Here is a 24,864-nt window from a genome sequence, read left to right as displayed (position 1 = left end):
AAGAACATTTATCTTCTCTTCATTAACCAGCAGATAGGGGAGGACGACCATGTTCTTAGACACCAAATAAAGAAGTCAGATGATCTGTTGCCTTTCAGCTCGGGCTGATTTGCCAACCTAATTTATTTTGACACCCCTGCAGAGAGATGCAGTGAGGGTTTCAAAGGTGTGACCCTTGTTTATATGGCATTTGTCCAAGACACTAACAACAGGGAAAAGCAAACCAAATGGAAATTAAGAAAATGCAAAAATGCATAATGGATATATGTTTTCAGAACACGAATGGCGCATCTCAAGATAACTGGAACCCAGCCACACATCAGCACAGGTCACCTTCCGAGCAATGAGGCCCACTTCTGCTTCCTTGACTGGCCAGGGGAATTCCCTCCTTGAGAAGTCCCCTGGCCTCCTAACTTCCTCTTGGGAAGAACCAGAGTGGAAGTTTATTCACTCTGATTAGGGGCATGACCATCACTGCGGTCAGGTTGAGGACCAGGATATGACGGGAATAAAACAGAGGAAAGAGATGCTTCCAGCTGTGTTCTCCCCACCCCTGGGGGTGGAAAAAGTCTTGATTATAAACTTGGTTTAGATATAGGCTATTTGCATATGACCAAACAGTCTAGGAACAGGAGCCGGAGGGGCGTGGGGGTGCACTGCAGCAAGGTAACCTGCGGCAAGGGCTGTCTGGGGGTGCTGACTTACTTCCCCATTGTGCTTACTCCTTATCCAGCAGGATGTAGTGTCTCAGGCCAGAAGGTGCACCAGAGGTTAAGAAGAGTACTCAGGGCAAGGGGCAGAGACACCTGCAAGCCAGGCCCTGAAGAGGTTTAGGTGATTAGACCTTACTTCTGTTCCTCTCCCTTCCAGTCGATTCACACCCTGTGCTATTCAACTTTCCCGGCTCGGAGGTCCATTTCCTTCTGCTAGTTTCAATAGTCTTTGGAGGCCATCACTGGCATCTTCCTGATGGCTGAATTCCCACATCCCAATGCCAGGCCTTCTCTGTTTCAGGAACTGGGAAGCTCCTTCCCATCTTGATCTTTGTGCTAGTCCTAAGCTCTGCCAAAAACATTTTCCTGCCAGCTCCTCATGGAGCTAGTCCATTCTCACCATTCGGGTCTCATCTCCTGGGAGTAACCTTCCCAGACTTCCCTACTGAACATTGCACTCCTCTTTCTATCACCTTCTATGTAGTTTCCTGCTTTATTTTCTTTATTTACCACTTTCTCAAATTTCTTTCTTTCTTTCTTGGCTTATTCATTTTTGGCCTACCTCACTAGAATGTCAGCTCTTTGAAACCGGGGACCTAGTTTGTCTTGTTCTTTGATGTATCTGTGAATCTAGAGTAGCACTCGGCACACAGTAGATGCTCAATAAATATGTGATAGATAAATAAATGATGCAGATGCAAACCCTATCAAAGAAGAAGCCAGGAAAGCCATTGGGTCTCTAAAGACTTCACATGTAGATTTTTGATGCTTTCCCAGGTGGGCTGACACATCCTATCACAGATGTACAGACACAGGATTAAAAGAATGTGTTCATCAAGCAGGTAATTTATTTTTTTTAAAAGATTTTATTTATCTATTCAAGAGAGACATACAGAGAGAGAGAGAGAGAGAGAGAGAGAGAGAGAGAGGCAGAGCCACAGGCAGAGGGAGAAGCAGGCTCCATGCAGGGAGCCTGATGTGGGACTCGAACCCGGGTCTCCAGGATCATGCCCTGGGCTGAAGGAAAGTGCTAAACCACTGAGCCACCAAGGGATCCCTCAAGCAGGCAATTTAAACATGGATCCCTTCCCACAGCACAGCTTCCTTAGTGCAGTGTGTATTTAAAAACATAAATCTGGCAATTATTAAGTGACTAGAATACCAATTTAGATTGTTGTGATTGCTGTTGTGGAAACAGGAGCATATGTGTGTAGGTTAAAAGCACTAAACATAAATGTTTTAAAATATATCACAAAGTGGGCCCCTGGGTGGCTCAGTGGTTGAGCATCTGCCTTCAGCTCAGGTTGTGATCCCAGGGTCCTGGGATGGAGCTCTGCATCAGGCTCCTCACAAGGAGCCTGCTTCTCCCTCTGCCTCTGTCTGTGCCTCCTCTCTCTATCTATCCATATCTCTCATGAATAAATAAATAAAATCTTTAAAACACACACACACACATCACAAAATTTCTAAGATGTTTTTTTAATTTCTTTGTTAAAACACAAGAAGCCTCAAAAAATTGGGCCTCTCCCTCTTGCACTTGGAGAGACCTCAATGAAAAGGTAAGCTTTTGTGGACCTGGGCCATGCTTTTTTTTTTTTTTTTTTTTTTTTTTTTAATCACTCCAGAGTCTACCACAGGGCAGGGTACTCAATGCACACCCAGAGAAACAGTCCGGAGCTTGCTACTGTATCCAGGATCTTTAGCTCAACTTCTCTCTAGGCCTGGTCGCTCAGGCCCCAATCTAGGAGATATCCTTGACAACCATTTTTCCTTCTTTCATCATGTCCAATCCATCAGCATATTCCATTGAAGCTATAATCAAACATAGCTTCCAATCTAAGTCCTCATTATCTCTTGTCTGCACAACTGTCACCACCTCATAACTGGTTTCCCTGCTTTTAATCTTAAATCATTATATTCCATTCTCCACACAGCAACCAAAATAGTCTTTTGAAAACATAAACCAGGGACACCTGGGTGGCTCAGAGGTTGAGCATCTGCCATGGGCTTAGGGCGTGATCCTGGGTCGGGGGATCAAGTCCCACATCGGGCTCCCTGTGAGGAGCCTGCTTCTCCGTCTTTCTATGTCTCTGCCTCTCATGAATAAATAAATAAATAAATCTTTAAAACAAACAAACAAAACACATAAGCCAGAAATGTTATTCTGAAACTTGCAACCGCCAATGGCTTGCATCACACTTAGAGTAAAACTTCTTACAGACTCCTTACCCTAATTTCTCACCTCTTACATAGCCATCTATACCTGACCCTGCCCACCTCACTCATCTCATCCATACCACCAGACTCAACTCTCACTGAATTCCAGGAGCACTTTCCTCAAAAATCCAAAATTTGTTCTAGCCATTAAATCTTTGCAGTTGTTGCTTCTTTGGCCTGGAACAGCAACCACTGGGCACCCGCCCCCTGAACTTTGCACTGCTACCTCTTCATGAACAGGGCCTAATTCACACGTCATCTGTCCAGTGAACCCTTCCCTGACCATTTAAAGGACTTAACCATGATCCAAAATTACTCTCCTTCCTTATTATTTGCTTCCCCCCCTAGAAGTTCAGCTCCATTAAAGCAGTAACCTTGCCTATTTTGTTCACTGACATATCCCCAGCAGCTAAAATAATATCCAGTACACAGCAGGTATTCCACAAATATTGTGTAATGAATGAAAGAAGGTGGGATAATGTCAGAGAAAGAGCTTTAGGCAGGAGCATCCATATTCCTGCCTTTCTGTCTGCACCACAGCAGCTTGCATACCTGCTTTTTCTTCTCCCTTATCTGCCACACACACAGAAACATACAGTTCCACCTGCCCTGCATCAGACTCAGCTGTCTACAGGGCCCTCCCCCTGGCCAAGGGTAAGATCTTATCTTATGCTATACTAGTTACCCCTCTACAATTAGCTCAGGGCCTTGTACTTAGCAGCCCCTCAGTGAATGCTTGTTGATTTGTGTGTATGTGTTTTTTAAATGTTCTTTGAAACCTGTCACGACAAAGGGTGCCGTGTAAACACCAGGTTTATTTATTTATTTTTAAAAAGATTTTACTTATTTATTCATGACAGACACAGAGAGAGAGAGGCAGAGACACAGGCAGAGGGAGAAGCAGGCTCCATGCAGGGAGCCTGATGTGGGACTTGATCCTGGGTTTCCAGGATCATGCCCTGAGCTGAAGGCGGGCGTCAAACCACTGAGCCACCGGGGCTGCCCATGCTTGTTGATTTGAATGGACTTTCCATTCCCTCTTGGATTCTGAGAGCACTACTGGACTTCAGAGTCAGGAAAAATTTTCCACCTTCAAAATATAGCCCAACCCAAGTGAAATACCCATGTGAAGAAGCTCTTAATGACAAATCTAAAACAAATCGATGACGAAATACACAATATTATTGGGTTATAACCCATAAAAAAGTCCATGAACGCTTACTAACATAAAATATTGAGTAAATAAGGGAAACGTGAATTCCAATTAATGAACATAATATTAAGTCCGTACAATATAGTTACTATATAAAGAAAATTATTAAATTACAGTGAGGAAACCTGGCAGAGATACCTCCTTTACCAGGTAATCGAGGTCAAAGTCACCATTAATAATACATTTCAACCATCATATATCATAAAGAAAGCCACATCGCTTCTGTACGGTCTTTTTTTTTTTTAAGATTTTATTTATTTATTCATGAGAGACACAGAGGGGCAGAGATACAGGCAGAGGGAGAAGCAGGCTCCATGGAGGGAGCCCGACGTGGGACTCTATCCTGGGTCTCTAGGATCACACCCTGGGCCAAAGGCAGGTGCTCAACCGCTGAGTCACCCTGGCTGCCCTGTATAGTCTTTTTGTAAAAAAAAAAAAAAATGTTTATTGTCGATCCCGAGAACACATCAGATAAACTCAAACTGAGGGATATTCTACAGAAGAACACACTGATGGATACTCTTTAAAAAGTACACAGATTTAGGGACGCCTGCGTGGCTCAGCCGTTGAGCATCTGCCTTGGGCTCAGGGCGTGATCCCGGGTCCGCAACAGAGTCCCTTATGGGCTCCTTGCATGGAGCCTGCTTCTCCCTCTGCCTAGGACTTGTCTCTCATGAATAACTAACTAAAAATCTTTAAATTAAAAAAAAATAAAGTACACATATTTAAATATACCTACATAATGGAGGAGACATCACAACTGGATATGAAGTGGGATCGTGGACCAGAGAAAAAGAGGACATTAGTGAGAAAACTGGCAAAAATCTGTGCAAGGTCCACAGGTTAAATAACAGTGAGGTTAATTCCTGGTTTTTGTAATCGAACTTTTTTTTTTTTTTCTTGCAACATTTTTGTGAATGTAAAATCAATTCGAATGAAAGATGAAAGCTGTTTCACGCAGGCTGAGCCTCTCTGCAGCCTCGACACGGGGGAGAGCCCGGCGGCCGGGCCTCGGGAGGAAGGGGAAGAGCAGGCCCGGGGCCTCCGCCCGCCGCGCGAGGGCACCTGCGTGGGAACGCTCGCGCTTTGCCGGGCGGGGCCGCCAGGGGGCAGCGCGAAGCTGCGGGGTTTGGGCCCGGGGGCGGGCCGTAGCGCGGGGCCGGAAGTGGCGGCGGGCGGGCGCGCCGGCGGCTGGGCGCTCGGGTCGGCGCCGCTCGGGTCGCGCGGAGCCCGCTGTCCTGCTCTCCGACGCTCCCCCGGCGCGAACAGCTGTCGCCATGTCGTCGGTGAGCCCCATCCAGATCCCTAGACGCCTCCCGCTGCTGCTGACCAACGAGGGCGTGCTGCTGCCCGGCTCCACCATGCGCACCAGCGTGGACTCGGCCCGCAACCTGCAGCTGGTGCGGAGCCGCCTGCTCAAGGGCACCTCGCTGCAGAGCACCATCCTGGGGGTGATCCCCAACACGCCCGACCCGGCCAGCGACGCGCAGGACCTGCCGCCGCTGCACAGGTAGGCCGGGCGGCCCTCGCGGAGGCGGCGGCGGCCTCCTCCTCCTCCTCCTCCCCGGCCTCCTCCCGGACCCTGGCCCCGGCCCGGCCCGGCCCCGCCCTGCCCGGCCCGGCCTCGGGGCGCTGAGACTCGGGGCGGCTCTCGGGGCCTGATTCTGCCTCTGCAGCTACCTCCCGTGTGACACGGGGGTGACAGCTGTCTGTCCGTCCCCTGGCTGCTAAAAGGCATGACTCACGCAGCAGCGAAAATCGTGCAGTTCGCCGCCGCCGTGCAGTGCAGTTCCCCTCCCCGCCCCCCAGGTTTTCGGACTCCCAGGCCCGTGCGCTTAGCTTTACAGGCGCCTCCTCTGCTCCTCTGCCTTACCCTTCTTCCCTTTCTCTCCGTCTTTTTTGGTTAGTTAGTTAGTTAGTTATCACACACACAGAGAGAGAGAGGCAGAGACATAGGCAGAGGGAGAAGCAGGCTCCATGCACCGGGAGCCCGACGTGGGATTCGATCCCGGGTCTCCAGGATCGCGCCCTGGGCCAAAGGCAGGCGCCAAACCGCTGCGCCACCCAGGGATCCCTTTTTTGGCCTTCTTAAGTGAGACCCCTGGTACTTGGCACCGTTTTCTCTGGTTTCCTCTGCCACCCTCACGCGCACTCCCTTTTTCATTACATTTTGGCTGCCCGTCTTCCACACTCCCTGTCTGCCCTTTCCCCTCGCTTGTTCCCTGGCTCCCTTTCTGGAACTTTCTCATCTCCCCTCTGTGCTCCTCCTCTCTTATCTTAACATTCCCCTTTCCTACACCCGAGGCTCACCACTAGATTGCCCTACACCGTGGCCCTCGTTGGTGGTTGTCTTTGGGTGAGATGCTTCGCCTCTGCCTGTTTCTCCTCCCTCTGTTCTTTGGAACCTTAACAGTAAACATTTCTTGGGTGTGTGATGAATATTAAGTGAAATGATCTTCGTGCCGTGCCTGGTAGTAGTCCAGTGCTGTCGCCAGGAGGCACAGGCGACCCATCCAAACTGAGATCCTAGAGTGACCACCTGTCTGGGTCTGTTGAGGCCTCAGCTGGTTTCAGCACAAGTCCCGTGTCCCCGATAAAGCAGTGTGACTAGACTCCCCAAAACGTGGTGTAAGTATACAGTACACACTACAGTTTGAAAATTTAGTACCTGAAATGTTTTGCTGGTTAATTAATAAATTTTACATAGATTTAAGTGTTGGAATGGTAGTATTTTGGCTGTTCGAGGTTAAATAAAATACTAGTATTTCACCAGTTTCTTTTTGCTTTTTAATGTGGCTACTAAATTTACATGTGTAGCTCACATTGTATTTCTGTTGGACAGTGCTGGGGTATAGTATATACTCAACAAATGCTACGGTTATCTCCACACTCCCTCCACGGCCCCTGCCTCTCCTATCCTTAACTCTTCCGGAGATGTTTTTAGTGTAGAGCCATTGTTTACCTGCTGTTCTCCAGTTTTTAAAGTGAGAGATTCCCAACTGAATGGTTTTGAGAGGGTTAGGAATGCCTTATTCTAACCCAAAATCTTGGGACTATATACATTTCTAACAGGAGAGTCTACAATTCTTCAAATTCAGAAAGGGGACTGGCATCTCTCTTCCTACAACAAAGCAAAACAAAAAACCTGTAACACTCTCTTATTAGTCCACATTGTAAAAACCTTGCATTTCTCAGGCATAGAAAACATACTGGCTTCCATCTGATCTGCTTTGGTTAGTGTTTGCATGGAATTTGATACTTTCCAAGTTTCAGTACACTAATAAATTGTATTGGATTCTGATTTCCATACATAATGACCCTACTCCTTAAACCTCAGGTTATGCCACAATTTTTTGCTTTCTGTGCCCAGGCATTTGATTGCTTGAGTGTTCATGATTAGATTTTTTGTTTTATTTCTACTGTGCATATGTATGGTGATTACCCACTGGAATTTCAAAAGTAGATTTAGTCATATTTTAGTAATTTTGTTGGTATATCCTGATGTTGAGTGCTTTTTATTTCTTTTATGTAAATCCCTCCAAAACATCAGTTACTAAATTTTCCTACTTGGCAGTAATCATTAATATTCAGATGATGTGTAATCTGGTCCTTGATGTTCATACTGTTGCCTTTGTTTTAAATTAATAGCACTGTTAAAATGTAGTCATTTAAGTTGGAAAACAAACATTGACAATTCTTCATAGAATTCTAGTATTATAAGGACCCACCACACCAGCTGGTTATTCTAGAAATACTGTTTGCTACTTGAAAAATCTGTGTAGAAAGATTGTATTGCATTCCTTAGCACCAGCTCCCAATGTCTTTTTTTCTCTGATAGGGCCTTTAAACACTCTTAAAAATTTAAAAAGCTTTCATAATGCAAATGTCGAGTTACCCATAACATTAATTACTCTGTTTCAATAAATCAATCTGTCCTTCCTCAGTTTTACCTGCTTTTCCGGATGATGGTGGTACCCAGGGGGAAGGCCAGGTGCTCTACTCCTGCCCCTTGTTTCCTTTAGACCATCCAGGTGACAGTGCCTCCGTCTTGAAGGAGCAAAAGTAATTTGTTCCCCTATGTTCCTTGTCACACAAAGTAGCAAAGCCAGAGGTTTGACTTCCTGAACAGCTTCCTTTACTGTTGTGACCAGCACACTCCCTAGCTAGTGTGCAGGCATGTTACCTGACACAGGAGCCTTTTTAAAGGAGGAGCTTTGGATTATCCCTGCAGCTTAGAACTTGGCTCTTAAACCACCTCAGGGCACCCTCCTTTCCTGGACTTGAGTGACTCATTGTTTTCTTAGTGATGGATGATAATTTAGCACTATGTATACACTGTCCTTTCATGCATTTCAAGATGGTCATCCAATCTTCTTCCAGCCTTACCTCCTTCAGGGTACATGGATGGCTTCATTTCCTCACAGGGCTGATTTCTCAGTCCCTCTTCTGTTTCCGGCTTCGTCCTCCAAGACCCCAAATGAGTTTCAGTGGCATTTGTCCAATAAAAAATGAATACTTTTTACATAATAGATGGCACAGTTTCATAATTTGGATCAACTCTTTGTCTAGGCATTACTCCTATTTTCATATGTCAGCATTCTTAGGCATTCAGGAAATATTACCTGATAGTACTAACATTTTAAAATTTATTCTTTTTTTTTAATTTATTTTTTATTGGTGTTCAATTTACCAACATACAGAATAACACCCAGTGCTCATCCTGTCAAGTGCCCCCCCCCATGCCCGTCACCCATTCACCCCCACCCTCCGCCCTCCTCCCCTTCCACCACCCCTAGTTTGTTTCCCAGAGTTAGGAGTCTTTATGTTCTGTCTCCCTTTTTTTTTATATATATATATATATATTTTTAAAATTTTTCTTTATTTATGATAAGCACACAGTGAGAGAGAGAGAGAGGCAGAGACACAGGCAGAGGGAGAAGCAGGCTCCATGCACCGGGAGCCTGACGTGGGATTCGATCCCGGGTCTCCAGGATCGCGCCCTGGGCCAAAGGCAGGCGCCAAACCGCTGCGCCACCCAGGGATCCCTCTGTCTCCCTTTCTGATATTTCCCACACATTTCTTCTCCCTTCCCTTATATTCCCTTTCACTATTATTTATATTCCCCAAATGAATGAGAACATACACTGTTTGTCCTTCTCCGATTGACTTACTTCACTCAGCATAATACCCTTCAGTTCCATCCACGTTGAAGCAAATGGTGGGTATTTGTCGTTTCTAATGGCTGAGGAATATTCCATTGTATACATAAACCACATCTTCTTTATCCATTCATCTTTCGATGGACACCGAGGCTCCTTCCACAGTTTGGCTATTGTGGACATTGCTGCTATAAACATTGGGGTGTGGGTGTCCCGGCGTTTCATTGCATCTGTATCTTTGGGGTAAATCTCCAACAGTGCAATTGCTGGGTCGTAAGGCAGGTCTATTTTTAACTCTTTGAGGAACCTCCACACAGTTTCCCAGAGTGGCTGCACCAGTTCACATTCCCACCAACAGTGTAAGAGGGTTCCCTTTTCTCCACATCCTCTCCAACATTTGTGGTTTCCTGCCTTGTTAATTTTCCCCATTCTCACTGGTGTGAGGTGGTATCTCATTGTGGTTTTGATTTGTATTTCCCTGATGGCAAGTGATGCGGAGCATTTTCTCATGTGCTTGTTGGCCGTGTCCATGTCTTCCTCTATGAGATTTCTCTTCATGTCTTTTGCCCATTTCATGATTGGATTGTTTGTTTCTTTGGTGTTGAGTTTAATAAGTTCTTTATAGATCTTGGAAACTAGCCCTTTATCTGATATGTCATTTGCAAATATCTTCTCCCATTCTGTAGGTTGTCTTTTAGTTTTGTTGACTGTATCCTTTGCTGTGCAAAAGCTTCTTATCTTGATGCAGTCCCAGTAGTTCAGTTTTGCTTTTGTTTCTTTTGCCTTCCTGGATGTATCTTGCAAGAAGTTACTGTGGCTGAGTTCAAAAAGGGTGTTGCCTGTATTCTCTAGGATTTTGATGGACTCTTGTCTCACATTTAGGTCTTTCATCCATTTTGAGTTTATCTTTGTGTATAGTGAAAGAGAGTGGTCTAGTTTCATTCTTCTGCATGTGGCTGTCCAATTTTCCCAGCACCATTTATTGAAGAGCCTTTCTTCCAATGGATAGTCTTTCCTCCTTTATCGAATATTAGTTGACCAGAAAGTTGAGGGTCCACTTCTGGGTTCTCTATTCTGTTCCATTAAAATTTATTCTTTTATGTTAGCAAGTATGAAATGGATAGCTCTACTTAGATGTTCCTGAGTCTGCATTTACTCTTTTTAAGGAAAGTAGCTATAAGTGGCATTTCTTAAATTAGAGATAAAGTTTTAATTTTTTAAAAAATTTCTTTAAAAAGAAATCTCTGTGCCCATCATAGGGCTTGAACTCATGGCCCTGAGATCAAGAGTCACATATTCTATTGACTGAGACAGCCAGGTGCCCCCAGAAATGAAGTTTTAATAGAGGAGTGAAAACCAAAAATCCCATAGCAACAGAAGCCTCACTGTTTTAGAACTTGGGGCAGTCCTAATAGACTCCTTGTTTATAAGTTATTATTAATCGTGTTGATGAGCTTTGCCAAAAATCAACAAATATTCAAGAATATAAGTAGGGTGACACAACAGAAAACTAATAAGATGCTCCAGTTGTTCTTTCCCAAAGATATATAACTTTTGATTCCAGAGTTTTGATAGAAATGCTTCTCTTTCTTAAGTGTAATTAAGATGTGAGGGGTAAATATTATTAGTAGCTATGCTTTCTAGTATCTCAGCTACACAGAAGCTATGTGAACAAGTATTTATATTATAGGCACAAATTGACATTGTCTGTTAACAGTGGTAAAAATAAAATTTGTCGTAAAACCAAACTAATTCAGATCCCCTATTGCCTATGCAATATCTTTGTAATCATGGATAACTAATCTCTTTGCCCTTTTTGAATCTCAGTTACTAATTTATAATAAGGAAATGGTGCTACCTTCCTCACAAGAGTGAAAGGTAGTATGTAATGAGATGAGATTTATGAAAGCCTTTTGTAGGCTACAGAGCAGTAAGCCTGTATTTTAGAGGTATTATTATTCCCCAAATGGATACTTTTAAATGTAAATTTCACAAATGGAGATAGGGGGAGGAGTCAGAAGGTTCCATATTTTCTCAATATGGGCTGAACTAAACTAGTGTCATTACAGAAAAAGACTTGGAAGATTGAGGATTCCAAGAAAGATGGAGAGCTTTAAAGTGGTTGGCATAGACCAGTTTGGATATTTACACATTATCCTCATCTTAGAAAACTGCCTTCTGTAGTAGTGCTGTTTTTAGATTTTCCCACCACTACAGTTGATGGTTCTCAAATATTTTTGGAAATCTTATATTATCTAAGTCAGTTTCCAAAGTACGTAAGTCATATGCATCATAATCAGACTTTGTTTGGATTAAAACAATTACTTTACAACTCTGAAAATAGATCCTAGTTAGGAGTTTCAAAAATTCTTTGAACTGTAAAATATCACAATAATTAAGGTGTAGATTTACTGTGCTATTCCCTAAAGGGAAAAGACACCGCTCATTTATTGTATACACTTGGGTCTTTTGCAAAATCAGAATGTTGCCTTATGGTCATGCCTAATAAAGCAAATATTAATAGAAGAACTAGAATATTTACAAAGATGACTAACTTGATATGAAGTCTGTTATGTATCATAGTAGGGAAGTATTAGATTAATTGTATATTTTGTTTACTTACTATCTATATTTGTATGTAAAACCTAGAGCCCAATATACAATAGAACTTGTCTAAAATAACATTAAACATTGTCCTTTTTCACAAAGCTTTTCACCCAAAATGTCTTCATCAGGTATTCTTTTTAGCCATCTTACCATTTCACAGATCATGTTTTTCTTTAAAAAGGGAACGTTCTAGTCAACTATAAGCAATGTAAAGTAAGACCCAATTAACAGATGTAAAACCTTTATATATTTTATCTCATTAGGAGAAGAGGCATAATCTAAATCTAGCTTAATCTCTTTTCAATTTGGAACATCTTCTTTTCACAGTTAACATAGTATTTTACTTGCTTTGTAACAAAACTCGTTTTTAGTCTCACTTTTAATGAATGATGTGGCTCCAGTAATTAAATTTATCTCCTAATCTGGAGGTTTGGACTTATCTCGTCTCTCTCTTTCTCTGGTTTCTCCTTGGTTCCAGTTTGGAAACCCCTTAGGCCAGGGATCCGGTTTGTCATCTGTTGATGTTGCTTGTAGACAGAGCAGTGAACTCTGCATTGTGCAAGCATTGATGGGCACCATCTACAGGAAATTGTGGTCTTGGTCTCTCTTTTTTTAAATTTAATTAAAAAAATTTTTTAACTTTTTTTTTTAAATTAAATTCAATTTGCAAACATATAGCATAACACCCAGTGCACATCTCACCACGTAGTCTTGGTCTCTAATCGGTTCAGCTATTGCTAACTTTCTCAGGCAATCTGAGTTGGCTTTCAGGAAATGGGAGATACAGCCTACTACCATTAATGACTGAAGAAAAGCAGCCACAACACAAGTACCTTAAAATAGTAGATAATTGCCAAATCATTTCAGGTTTTAAAGATGTATCATCTTTTTTCTCTCTACCAAATTATCTTCCTGATACTTTGGTTTTAGTTATTGTTTAAATCAGTTTTTATCCCTGGTACACATGATATGACTGAAAAGGTGGTAAGGAAAGATAGACAGAGCTCAAAATTAACTGAGTGGCAGAGAAAGTGAAAGGTTCCACATAGTCTATGGAATGAATAATTTATAAGGAAGTAGTCGAGAACTGACTGCATATAGAAGTAAGCAAATCCCCTGAAATATTCAAATGCTGTATTCATAAGTGATTCAGTATGTTTGAGTATGTTTGAGATGGGCAAGTACAATATTCCAGGATTACTATTTCCATAGGGTGTTGAGAGTTGTAGTCACCTTAATTCTAGTTTCTTCTCTGAAATTACAACCCTTCCTGTGGCTGAAGGGAGGAGATACAATTTTATTTTGGGATCTAGACAGGTCTTCTGAATGTGGATCTATTTTGTACACTTTTGGCTTAGTTTGGATGAGACTTCTTGTCTGTGAATTACATTTATATGTAACTTGGCCAGAATTGTATGTTCTGATAAGGAATTACGACTGAAATAAAATAGAACTTTTAAAGTTAGTATTAGATCGGGGGCATTTACCACTTAGGATAGAAGAGGGTTTATACCTTCAGTCATGACAGCGTGTGGCCTCTTAATACTTAGACCCCACATTTAAAAATTTCCTTTTCATGAGCACAGGATATTCTCAGATTTGATGACAGTTTGTGAGAAGGCAGGTATGTGGAAGTTTTAGGGATTGTGTAAAAAACCTGGCTTGATGTTGGTAGCAAAACTGGTTATAGAGATTTCTTAGATTGGTTTAACATTATGCTGTTTATATTTCCATCTTGCTTAGAATGCTAATATTTGTTCTGGTATAATATTACCTCATTCCTAGCAGAATTAATTTAAGCTATGTAATTGTCAAGTACTTTTACATTTTTAGCTTTTAGGAATTTCTACCTAATCTTAAAGGAGATGCTAATTAGAATGAGATGGCCTGCTTTGCCCCTCTTGCTCATGGTAGTGACTTCATAGCCCATTGCTAATTGCTAAATAGAGAAATAATTCATTTCCATGTTAGATGTTATTTGTTTTTTAAAGAATTTCTCAGAAAAGGCAACACCTTTTGAGACAAGTTTCTGTTCTACCACACTGAACATTTCTAATACTGATGTTTTGTGTGTTTTTCAGGATTGGGACGGCTGCCCTGGCGGTTCAGGTTGTAGGCAGTAACTGGCCCAAGCCTCACTATACTTTGCTGATTACAGGCCTGTGCCGTTTCCAGATTGTACAGGTCTTAAAGGAGAAGCCATATCCTGTTGCTGAAGTGGAACAGTTGGACCGGCTTGAGGAATTTCCCAACACCTGTAAAACTAGGGAGGAGCTAGGAGAACTATCAGAACAGTTTTACAAATATGCAGTACAAGTGAGTTGATTTTATTTTCTTCCTTAAAACCCTATTTTCTTCAGTTCCTTTGCTACCCTAAGATATGATGAATCTGTTGAGTGCTAAAATTTTAGGGCAGCATTTGTTTAAATGATTTAGTTATATAATATATTGATTTTACTTTGCTTTTGTCTAAGATCGTACCTAAGTCATTCTAGGAAAAATTAGCAAACGCTTTCTAAAATTTTTTCTGAAGAGTCTTTCTAGAGCTTCCCTTATAACTTCCAGTGTCTTTGAACCAGATATTTATTAAACCAAATAATATTAATAATTAAAATATTGCACAAGCTATATGTCACAAGAACATTTAGGTAACAAGTTACCTAAGTTGGTTTGGAAGTCAAGGTCACAGTGAGACTTGCGGGGCTACAGTCGACTACTTGCAAAGATGATTAGAGCCTTGATTAAAGACTGGAATGCTGGGAGGGGAGCACATGTGAGGCGTGCATTAAATATTTGACTTTTTAATTCTAGGTTTGAAGGGGTTTTTTTTGTTTTTTGTTTTTTTAAGATTTTATTTGTTCATCGGAGAGTGAGTATAAGCAGGGAAAGCTACAAGCAGAGAAAGGAGAGGGAAAAGCAGGCTTGCCACTGAGCAGGAAGCCTGACATGGGGCTCAATTAGTCCCAGCACCCTGGGATCATGACCTGAGCCGCAGGCAGACCTTAATGGACTGAGCCACCCAGGCACCCCTCTATGTTTCAGTTTTTCAAACTCTAGATTGAATAGAAAGCTCCTCCCCTCACCCCATCTTGTTTGAGGCCTCATCAGAACATATTGTAAAATGTAGTCTATTTTCCGTTGATGCAGTTCAATGACTGTAACTAGATCTGTGAGGATCAGAGTGTATCTAAAGGTCTCAATCATTGAGAAGTGTAAGGCAAGTGTTCATAGTCTGTGGTTTCCGTACCTAATGTGGCATTTGAAACAACACACTTCTAGTGTAGTAAACAATAGGAAAATAAAAAAAACTTGGAGCTATAACTTCTGTGGGGACTAAAAGGAAGACCCTCCTCTGAACAGAGGAACTTCATTTTGAGAACTAGAATAAATGCCAGATTCTGGCATTTAGGAAGGAGCTAGAGGGAGAAACAATTTCTCTTTTTTTCCTGGGTAATACTCCCTGGGTCTTTGTTCTTCTATTGGACACAACTTCATAGAGATTGTACTTTGCTTTTTACTTCTCCCCACTTTGAATCAACAGAAATTTTAAACGTGAAGAATTGTAATGACATTAAAGGAATCTTTAGAGAGAAACATCACCATAATTTCACTACTGTCAAGCATCAAGTTTAATTTTTTGGCTTGTCTTCTGATCTTGGTCCAAATTCAGTCTTACATTTTGTTTTCCTGTCCATGTCTACTTTTCATATTAAATATTTTAATAAATTTCATTGAGTTGGATATCATAATTTTATCTTTCCTCTTTTTAGACATTGAGGTCATTTCCAGTTACTTTCTGCCATTCCTTCTGTATTACATAGCCCTTATCAGTAGACTTCTTCAATAGCTTCCTGACTAATCTCCTGATTTCTTTTTTCTCTGACTCATCCTGTCCACTGAGCCCTTTTTTTTTTTTAACATGTTTCACTTTTTTTTTTTTTTTTTATTCATGAGGACACAGAAAGAGAGAGGCAGAGACACAGGCAGAGGGAGAAGCAGGCTTCATGCAGGGAGCTCGACATGGAACTCAATCCCAGGACTCCAGGATCATGCCCTGGGCTGAAGGTGGCGCTAAACCACTGAGCCCTTCTAAGGAAGTTTTGGGCCTGACTCTCTTGAAAAAAAGACTTTAATGATGATAGAATAAAATTTCCTAGGATAACATTAAGGCCCTTCTCAACTCTACTTAGTCACATTTTTAGTCACACTATCCATCAGAGCATTTCACATCTTGATGTTTCTTATCCATATGATTTTGTCCCTTCTGTTCTCCCAGATTTATGCTTTTCCAACTCCTGTGGGCTCCCAGGGCACCTTTTCTTGCTTCCACCATCCTTTATACCTCCCTGTTAAGAAGATGCTCATCAAATTGTATTGACATTTACCTTATAGTTCTGTTTGTTCTACCAAACTTGAATTCTTCTCTGCTTTAGCCATCCCCTACTGATCAGTATGTTGTGTCTATCAAGTAGTTTGTGCTCAATATGTGCTTGGAAAAGAAGTTTTAACTGTTTTATTTTCTTAGGATGAATTCTTAGGACAAAGAATCTTTAGATTTTCTCCCACCTGAATAGCTGCATCATGACTACACTTTCATTCCCTTGACTCTAGGCAGGCAATAGATAGGTTCCTACATTACAATGCCTTCAGAGAAGTTAGATTGTTAGTGGCATCAGAAATCTTTTTAGAGTGACTTAAGTGAGGCACAGCATTTGTCAGTCAGTATGGCTAAGCTTTGCTGTTTTAAGTACTCCAGGATCTCAGCATATATTATAACACAGGTGTATTTCTCACTCTTGCTTTATGCCAAAAACTAGAGCTTGTGCTGATCTACCTATTAAATCACTTAGGGACTCAGAGGATTAGAGATTCATCTTGAAACATGTATTCTTTTTTGCTGAGGCTGGAAAAGGAAATGTGGCAAATCTTTCAATGGTTTTTAATGCTTCTGCCCAGAAGGAACTGTCACTTCCCCCTCATGTTTAATGGATAAAGGCAAGACTCATGGCCCCATTTATATTCAGGGGAGGTGAGAAAGAGCAGTCTTCCCCTGTGTCCAGAAGAAAAGGAGAACTTTTCAACAACCCCGGCTACTGAAAGCTGCTTTGAACTTCATGTGTCTTAACTCCAGGATATACCCTGGAAGTTGTTTTATTCCCAGTCAGTGCTCTGATTCTCATTAATCCAAATGTCCTACTAAACAATAGTATTTCAACTACTCATTGGTTAGCACAATAGCATGAACTATACTAAATTTCCAGAATTTGGTAATTATTCTATGATTATATAAGCGAATACCTTTGTTCTTAAGAACAAGGGTCATGATGTCTGCTGCTTACTCTAAAATGTTTAGCAATAACTGTGTGCGTGTGTGTGCACATGCTCAGAGAGAAAAAGCAAATGTGGCAGAATGTTAACAATGGGTGAATTTAGGGGAAGGATAGGAGTTTATCATAAAATTTTTCTATGAATTTTAATTTTTTTCAAAATAAAATCATAAATTTACAGAGCCTTTTAAACATTCGTATTATCCACATCTGAGCTGTTTTTGCTTTTTAATTATGATTGATATTTTGAATGTACTTCCCTTTTCTTCTGAGACCAGTAAAATGCCTGGACTATAGTAACCAGTGATCTTTCAGAAACAAAGACTCTGAGGCCCAAATATTAAACCTGTATAGCAATCTGATTTTTTAATTTCACAAATAATGCCAGATTTCATTAAAAAGACTTCTTTTTCCTTGTAGTTGGTTGAAATGTTGGATATGTCTGTCCCTGCAGTTGCTAAACTAAGACGCCTTTTAGATAGTCTTCCAAGGGAAGCTTTACCAGACATTCTGACCTCAATTATCCGAACAAGCAACAAAGAGAAGCTTCAGGTACAGTATTCTCTTCTTAAATACTGAGTTTTTTTGTCAGCTTTTATTCGATATATAAATTTTGACCTTTAGCAAGACATACTAGAGATGCATAAAAGTAGTTAAAATGCTCTTACGCTGAAATTGACTATTAAAAGTGATTGCTTTACATTTTTGTATACTTAGGCAGCTCTTTTACTTACATTATCAGTACTACTAGTTCGTCAATTTATGGAAAAAGAGTGGAGAATAGTTTTTAAAAATGGTAAATATTCGACTTAAAAAATAAATATATTTTGTCTTTCTATTTTTTAAACATGTGGAGCTGTGACCTTTTCTTTGTGTGGCCTACTTTATTAAAATTCTTCATAATTTTTCTTTTTATTTTTTTAAAGATTTTATTTATTTATTCATGAGAGACACAGAGAGAGAGAGGCAGAGACACAGGCAGAGGAGGAAGCAGGCTCCATGCAGGGAACCTGATGTGGGACTCGATCCTGGATCTCCAGGATCACACCCTGGGCTGAAGGCAGCGCTAAACTGCTGAGCAACCCGGGCTGCCCCTTCATGACGTTTCTTAAATAAAGCATACCTATGATGCATTATCTATGCATTTCCATAGATAATTTTCTACTTATTTCAGTTTCTAGTGTTCAGTTTCTATTCTTTAAAGAGAATAGAAACTCACTCATTTTCTACTTATTTCAGTTTCTAGTGTTCAGTTTCTATTCTTTAAAGAGAAATGAGTTGTAAAGATATGAAAAATGCAGAATCTTAGATTTGCATGTTTTTTCCTAAAACTGTAAGTTTTCTTTCACACTCATTTATCTTAAGATTTTATTTATTTGGGAGAGAGAGCACATGTGCATGAGCAGGGGGAGGGGCAGAAGGAGAGGAAGAAGCAGACTCCCAACTGATCAGAGAGCCCGATGTGGGGCTTGATCCCAGGACTCTGGGATCATGACTGAGCCGAAGGCAGATGCTTCACCAACTGAGCCACTCAGGTGCCCCTCTTACACACTAATTTTTACCGTGTTTTTTAAGCAGTCTTGCTTTATTGAATCTTCTTAAAACATTTAACTTAGTTTTCATTGAAACCTTTATTTTATCAGTATATTTAATATTTTAAACATTATGTCTTAACAATTATGTAGCAAATCTAACAAGTTATAATAGCAAGTGCATCTAACAGAAAGGTATATAAACACCTTACTCAAAACACATGAATACAACTCTACTGATAGGAGCAGAAGAGTGCAGGAGTACCAGAGGATGAACTGTGGGCATCAGGAAGGATGTTTGAAAGAATGGAGAGCATAGTTACTCAGATCATTAATGGAGGTTGGTTAAAAGTGCTCCTATTCTTTCATGAATATAAAAATTCACGATTTCAAAACTAGAATTTGTTTAGGCCTAATATGTAGACACATTCTGAGTTTTAAGATAATAATTCACAGAAAGAGTTGACCTTAAATATATGTTTTGTTCCTGCTATTGGAACAATATACATGGATTTATTTTTAGATGAAAAGTCAAGATGGTTTTTTTCTTTTTTTAGGATTCTGGTAATTTAATATAATAATCTGGTTGTATTGGCCATACCATAGCTGTGAATATTGATAGTTGTCTCCTTTACTTAACAATCTAATTCATATCTCTGACTGCTTCATTTTGGGAGCATGTGTTTCTGAAAGATTCTACTAACTGACTCATGTTCCCTTAGATTTTAGATGCTGTGAGTCTGGAGGAACGGTTCAAGATGACCATACCATTGCTTGTCAGACAAATTGAAGGCCTGAAATTACTTCAGAAAACCAGAAAACACAAGCAAGATGATGATAAGCGGGTAAATATTTCTTTCAGTCTACTTCTTTATGTTTCCAGTTGTTTTGTGTGATGTGAGATTCAGTTTTTTTGAAGTAAAAAAAAAAATTGGAGGAATAAAGAAAAGAACAAAACAAAAATTTCATTGTCACTTACCACTCAAATTACTGATAATATTCTGAATTCAATGGGTTTTTTTCTGGTCCTTTTCTATGTCTGGGTCTTTTTTTTTTAAACATGGTAATATTTTCTCATTTTTTGTTTTTAGTAATTTTTGGAATCATCAAAAGGGTTAATTTACTAAGCATTTCTCTTTGCCAAACATTGTGTGTTGTTTCCAGTGTTTTCCATATTTTAAAAATTAACTGATGAGTCTCCTTGAAAATAATTTAAGAGGGTGGTTGTTTATCTCATGTTTCCTTTTTTTTTTTCAAGTTTTTATTTATATTCCATTTAGTTAATGTACAGTGTAATACTGCTTTCAGGTTTACAATATAGTGATTCAACACTTACATCACCCAGTGCTCATCACAACTCCTTAATCCCCATCACCTACTTCTATCTGCCACCCACTCCCCTCTGGTAACCATCAATTTGTTCTCTGTAGTTATGAGTCTATTTCTTGGTTTGCCTCTCTTTTTTTTTCCCCCTTTGCTTGGTCATTTTGTTTCCTAAATTCCACATATGAGTGAAATCATATGGTAGTCTTTCTCTGGCTGACTTATTTTGCTTAGCATTATACTCTCTAGCTCTATCCATATCATTGCCAGTGGCAAAATTTCAGTCTTTTTTATGGCTGAGTAATAATATTCCATTGTGTGAATATGTGTGTGTGTGTGTGTGTCTATACACACACACACACACACACACACACAACACACACCACAACTTCTTTATCCATTCATCAATCAGTGGACACTTGGGCTGTTTCCATAATTTAGCTGTTGTAAATAATGCTGCTATAAACATCAGGGCGCACATATCCCTTTGAGTTAGTATTCCTGTATTCTTTGGATAAATACCTAGTAATGCAATTGCTAGATCATATGGAAGTTTTATTTTTAACTTTTTGCACAGCCTCCATACTGTTTTCCACAGTGGCAGCATGAGTTTGCATTGCTACCATAGTGCAAAAGGGTTTCTTTTTCTCCACATCCCCACCAATACTTGTTTCTTGAGTTTTTGATTTTAGCCATTCTAACAGGTGTGAGGTGATGTCTCATTATAGTTTTGATTTGCATTACCTTGATGATCAGTGAAGTTGAGCATCTTTTCTGTTGGCCATCTGGCTGCTGCTTTGGAAAAATATTTACTCATGTCTTCTGCTCATGTTTTGATTGGATTGTTTCTTTTTTGGGTGTTGAGTTTTATAAGTTCTTTATGTATTTCAGATACTAATCATTTATCAGAAATGTCATTTGCAAATATCTTCTCCCAATCCATAGGTTGCCTTTTAGTTTTATTGATTGTTTCCTTCACTGTGGAGAAAGAATACTTTTTTTGATGTAGTCCCAGTAGTGTATTGTTGCTTTTGCCCTTGATTCAGGAAACATATTTAGGAATAAGTTGCTATGACTGATGTCAAAGAAGTTACTGCCTATGTTCTCTTCTAGTATTTTTATGGTTTCAGGTCTCATATTTAGGTCTTTAATCCATTTTGAATTTTATATATGGTATAAGAAAGTAGTCCAGTTTCATTCTTGCATGTTACTCTCTGGTTTTCCTAATAACGGTTTTCCCAATAACAATTTCTCTTCAACAGATGTTGAAGAGACAGTCTTTTCCTATTGGATATTCTTTCCTGCGTTTTCTTTTTTTTATTTTTTTAAAGATTTTATTTATTTATTAATGAGAGACAGAGAGAGAGAGAGAGAGAGAGAGAGCATGCGTGCGGCAGAGACACAGGGAGAGGGAGAAGCAGGCTCCGTGCAGGGAGCCCAACGTGGTACTCGATCCTGGGTCTTCAGGATCAGGCCCTGGGCTGAAAGCGGCGCTAAACCACCGAGCCACCTGGGCTGTCCATCTTTCCTGCGTTTTCATAGATTAATTGACCATATAGTTGTGTGTTCATTTCTGGGTTTTCTGTTCTGTTCCATTGATCTGTGTGTCTATTTTTGTGCCAGTAGCATACCGATTTGATCAGTACAGCTTTGTAATATGACTTGAAGTCCCGAATTGTGATGCCTCCACTTTACTTTTCTTTTTCAAGATTGCTTTGCCTATTCAGGGTCATTTGTGGTTCCATATAAATTTAAGATTGTTTCATCTAGATCTGTGTAAAAAAATGCTGTTGGTATTTTGATAGGGGTTGCATTAAATTGTAGATTGCTCGGGGTGGTATAGATATTTTAACAATACTTGTTTTTCCAATCCATGAGAATGGAATGTCTTTCCATTTCTTTGTGTCATCTTCAGTTCCTTTCATCAGTGTTTTTATAGTTTTCAGAGTACAGTTCTTTCACCTCTGGCTAAATACATTAATTATTAATTATTAATTATTAATTAAATATATTAATTATTATAATTAATTATTCTATTTTAATGATTATTATTTATTATTTATTTATATATTATTATGTATTATATATTATATTATTAATTTAATTATTATTATAATTAATTAAATATATTAACTACTAATTAATATATTTAATGGTTTTTAGTATGGTTGTAAATGGAATTGATTCCTTAATTTCTCTTCCTGCTGCTTCATTATTGCTGTGTAGAAATGCAACAGATTTTTGTACATTGATTTTGTATTTTGTGACTTTACTGAATTCGGTTATCAGTTCTAACAGTTTTTTGGTGGAATCTTGCTTGTTTTCAAAATAGGGTATATCATCTGCAAATAACAAAAATTTTACTTCTTCCTTGCCAATTTGGATGCCTTTTATTTCTTTTTGTTGTCTGATTGCTGTGGCTAGGACTTCTAGTACCAAGTTGAATGTGAGTGGTGAGAGTGGACATCCTGATTTGTTCCTGACTGTAGAGGAAAAGCTCTGAGATTTTCCCCACTGAAGATGATATAGCTGTGGGCTTTTTGTATATGAACTTGATAATATTGAGGTATGGTCCCTCCAAACCTGCTCTGTTGAAGGTTTTTATCATGAGTAGATGTTGTAATTCGGCAGATGTTTTTTCTGCATCTATTGAAATCGTTCTATAACTTTTAAAAATATATTATTAAGAACATACTACAAAATTGTTTCCTAAAAGGACTGTCACTATGTTGTGCCATTGTTTATCTGGCTTTTTTTTTAAGATTTTATTTATTAATTAATAAGAGACAGAGAGAGAGAAAGAGAGAGGCAGAGACACAAGCAGAGGGAGAAGCAGGCTCCATGCAGGAGCCTGATGTAGCACTCGATCCCAGGACCCCAGGATCACGCCCTGGGCTGAAGGCAGGCACTAAACCACTGAGCCACCCAGGAATCCCCATTTTTTTTGTTTTAACTTATAAACATTTTTATTTTCATTTAGTGCAACTGTGTTAATCTTTTTCTATCTTCTAAGCTTAGAGTCTTCTCCAGTAGTTTGATAAATATCCACTTATCCACTGTCAGTTTACCTTTAGCTGATTTTTCTTTAAAAAGTATTGAACTCTTTAACCTATATATAATTTTTTTGTCCTTAAGTGAAGATGACAGTTGTATATTGTCCCAAATAGCTTTTTATTTAACTCAACAGTAGTATAAAGAATTCTTCACTTCCCTGTTGATTTGTGATACTGTCATTATTATACATTACATTTATATGGGGTCTGTCTGAAATCTGCCTTGAGCTCTCAATTTTACTCTTGTTAGGTGTGGGCAGAGTTAAGATGAGGAAAATATATTTGATGTGGACAAGAGTTGGAAATGACAGTTCTCTGAAGGCTATTGGAAAGGAAGTAAAAGGTTGAGAAAAGTGTTCGAGATTTGAACACAACAGTGTTCCTTTGTAGAGAGAGAAGAGCAGGGTGAAAGATTTCTCACTAGTGGGACTAAGGAAGGAGCAGAACATAGGCTAGAGGAGAATGACAACGGAGACAGGAGCAGCCTGTCTAGTGTTTCTGTTTTAGGACATCGTGCTGTTTCTTTTTACTTTTTTTTTTTTTTAAAGATTTTATTTATTTATTCATAAGAGACACACACACACAGAGAGAGAGAGAAAGAGAGAGAGAGAGAGAGGCAGAGGGAGAAGCAGGTTCCATGCAGGGAGCTTGACGTGGGACTTGATTCCAGGACTCCAGGATTGCGCCCTGGGCCGAAGGCAGGCACTAAACCACTGAGCCATCCAGAGATCCCTTGTGTGCTGTTTCAAACAAACAGCAAAAATCTGAATTACATCTGACTTGAGGTCAGATCATTAGTTATCTGTTTTGTGCAGAAAGACAAAGCAAGGAGCACTCCATGTTGGGAGACACAGGAGACTGCAGCTTGCTGTCAGTAAATATTACTGCTACTTAAAGAGAAAGTTCAAAATTGCTCCAGAAAATGATCGAACAGGCCACAGTTACTTGAAAATGTAGGAATCAGAGGATGATATTTGGAGTTAAGCCTAAAAGTTTCTTTGCCTTAAAGAGTTGAAAAGCACTCTTTAAAAGCCAAGAGAAAGATTGCATTAAGAAGTATTTATGTCTCAACAATGAAATCATTGAAATAATAAAATGATGTGTTTTTTTAAACTCTCCTTTAAAAAACTTTTTTCAGTTTTTCATGCTTGAAAATACTAATTTTATCTGCTAATGAGTTGTATAGAATAAAAGTATATATTTAGTATTTCTATTTATAAAATTGCTTTTTTATTTACTTACTGCCTTATGTTTTTGACTTTTTGTGTTTGAATGTTTTAAATAGATAACAATAATAGTTTAAAAATAAATTCCTATGCTTTTATTTTTTTATTATTATTTTTTAAAGATTTTATTTATTCATGATAGTCACAGAGGGGGGCGGGCAGAGACATAGGCAGAGGGAGAAGCAGGCTCCATGCGGGGAGCTCGACGTGGGATTCGATCCCAGGTCTCCGGGATCGCGCCCTGGGCCAAAGGCAGGTGCTAAACCGCTGCGCCACCCAGGGATCCCAATTCCTATGCTTTTAAATGAAATACCTGTACATCATTTTTCTCCATTGATGGCTGGTATTGATTCATGATATTATTGAGTTGAGAATTTCAGAAGAGTACTTTGGAAGTTTTAAAACATGATAGATCATGGAGAAAGGCAACATAAATAAAGCCATTTGACCTGGCACAGAGGATAGTTGTTGGATTTCAGAGAGCAATTTCAGCA

General features: G+C 39.7%; 2 protein-coding genes across 2 annotated transcripts in view; one reads left to right on the top strand and one right to left on the bottom strand.

Annotated features, from left to right (window-relative positions):
* ABCC11 (ATP binding cassette subfamily C member 11) overlaps positions 1 to 8,317 on the bottom strand; it is a 71,696-nt gene extending 63,379 nt beyond the window's left edge. Inside the window, exon 1 of the mRNA XM_072750280.1 lies at positions 8,094 to 8,317. The gene's annotated coding sequence lies outside the window, so the exon portion shown is untranslated. The remainder of the gene's footprint in view (positions 1 to 8,093) is intronic.
* Positions 5,071 to 24,864, top strand: part of LONP2 (lon peptidase 2, peroxisomal) — a 96,542-nt gene continuing 76,748 nt past the window's right edge. The window contains exons 1-4 of the mRNA XM_026014480.2: positions 5,071 to 5,653; positions 13,991 to 14,225; positions 17,657 to 17,788; positions 19,491 to 19,613. Coding sequence (XP_025870265.2) covers positions 5,085 to 5,653; positions 13,991 to 14,225; positions 17,657 to 17,788; positions 19,491 to 19,613 — 1,059 coding nt within the window. The 5' untranslated portion in view covers positions 5,071 to 5,084. The remainder of the gene's footprint in view (positions 5,654 to 13,990; positions 14,226 to 17,656; positions 17,789 to 19,490; positions 19,614 to 24,864) is intronic.

The sequence above is a fragment of the Vulpes vulpes genome, chromosome 2 (assembly GCF_048418805.1).
Source record: "Vulpes vulpes isolate BD-2025 chromosome 2, VulVul3, whole genome shotgun sequence".
In the NCBI taxonomy this organism is placed as follows: Eukaryota; Metazoa; Chordata; class Mammalia; order Carnivora; family Canidae; genus Vulpes; species Vulpes vulpes.
The sequence above is the reverse complement of the archived record's forward strand: the minus strand, read 5'-3'. Positions and strand labels throughout refer to the sequence as shown.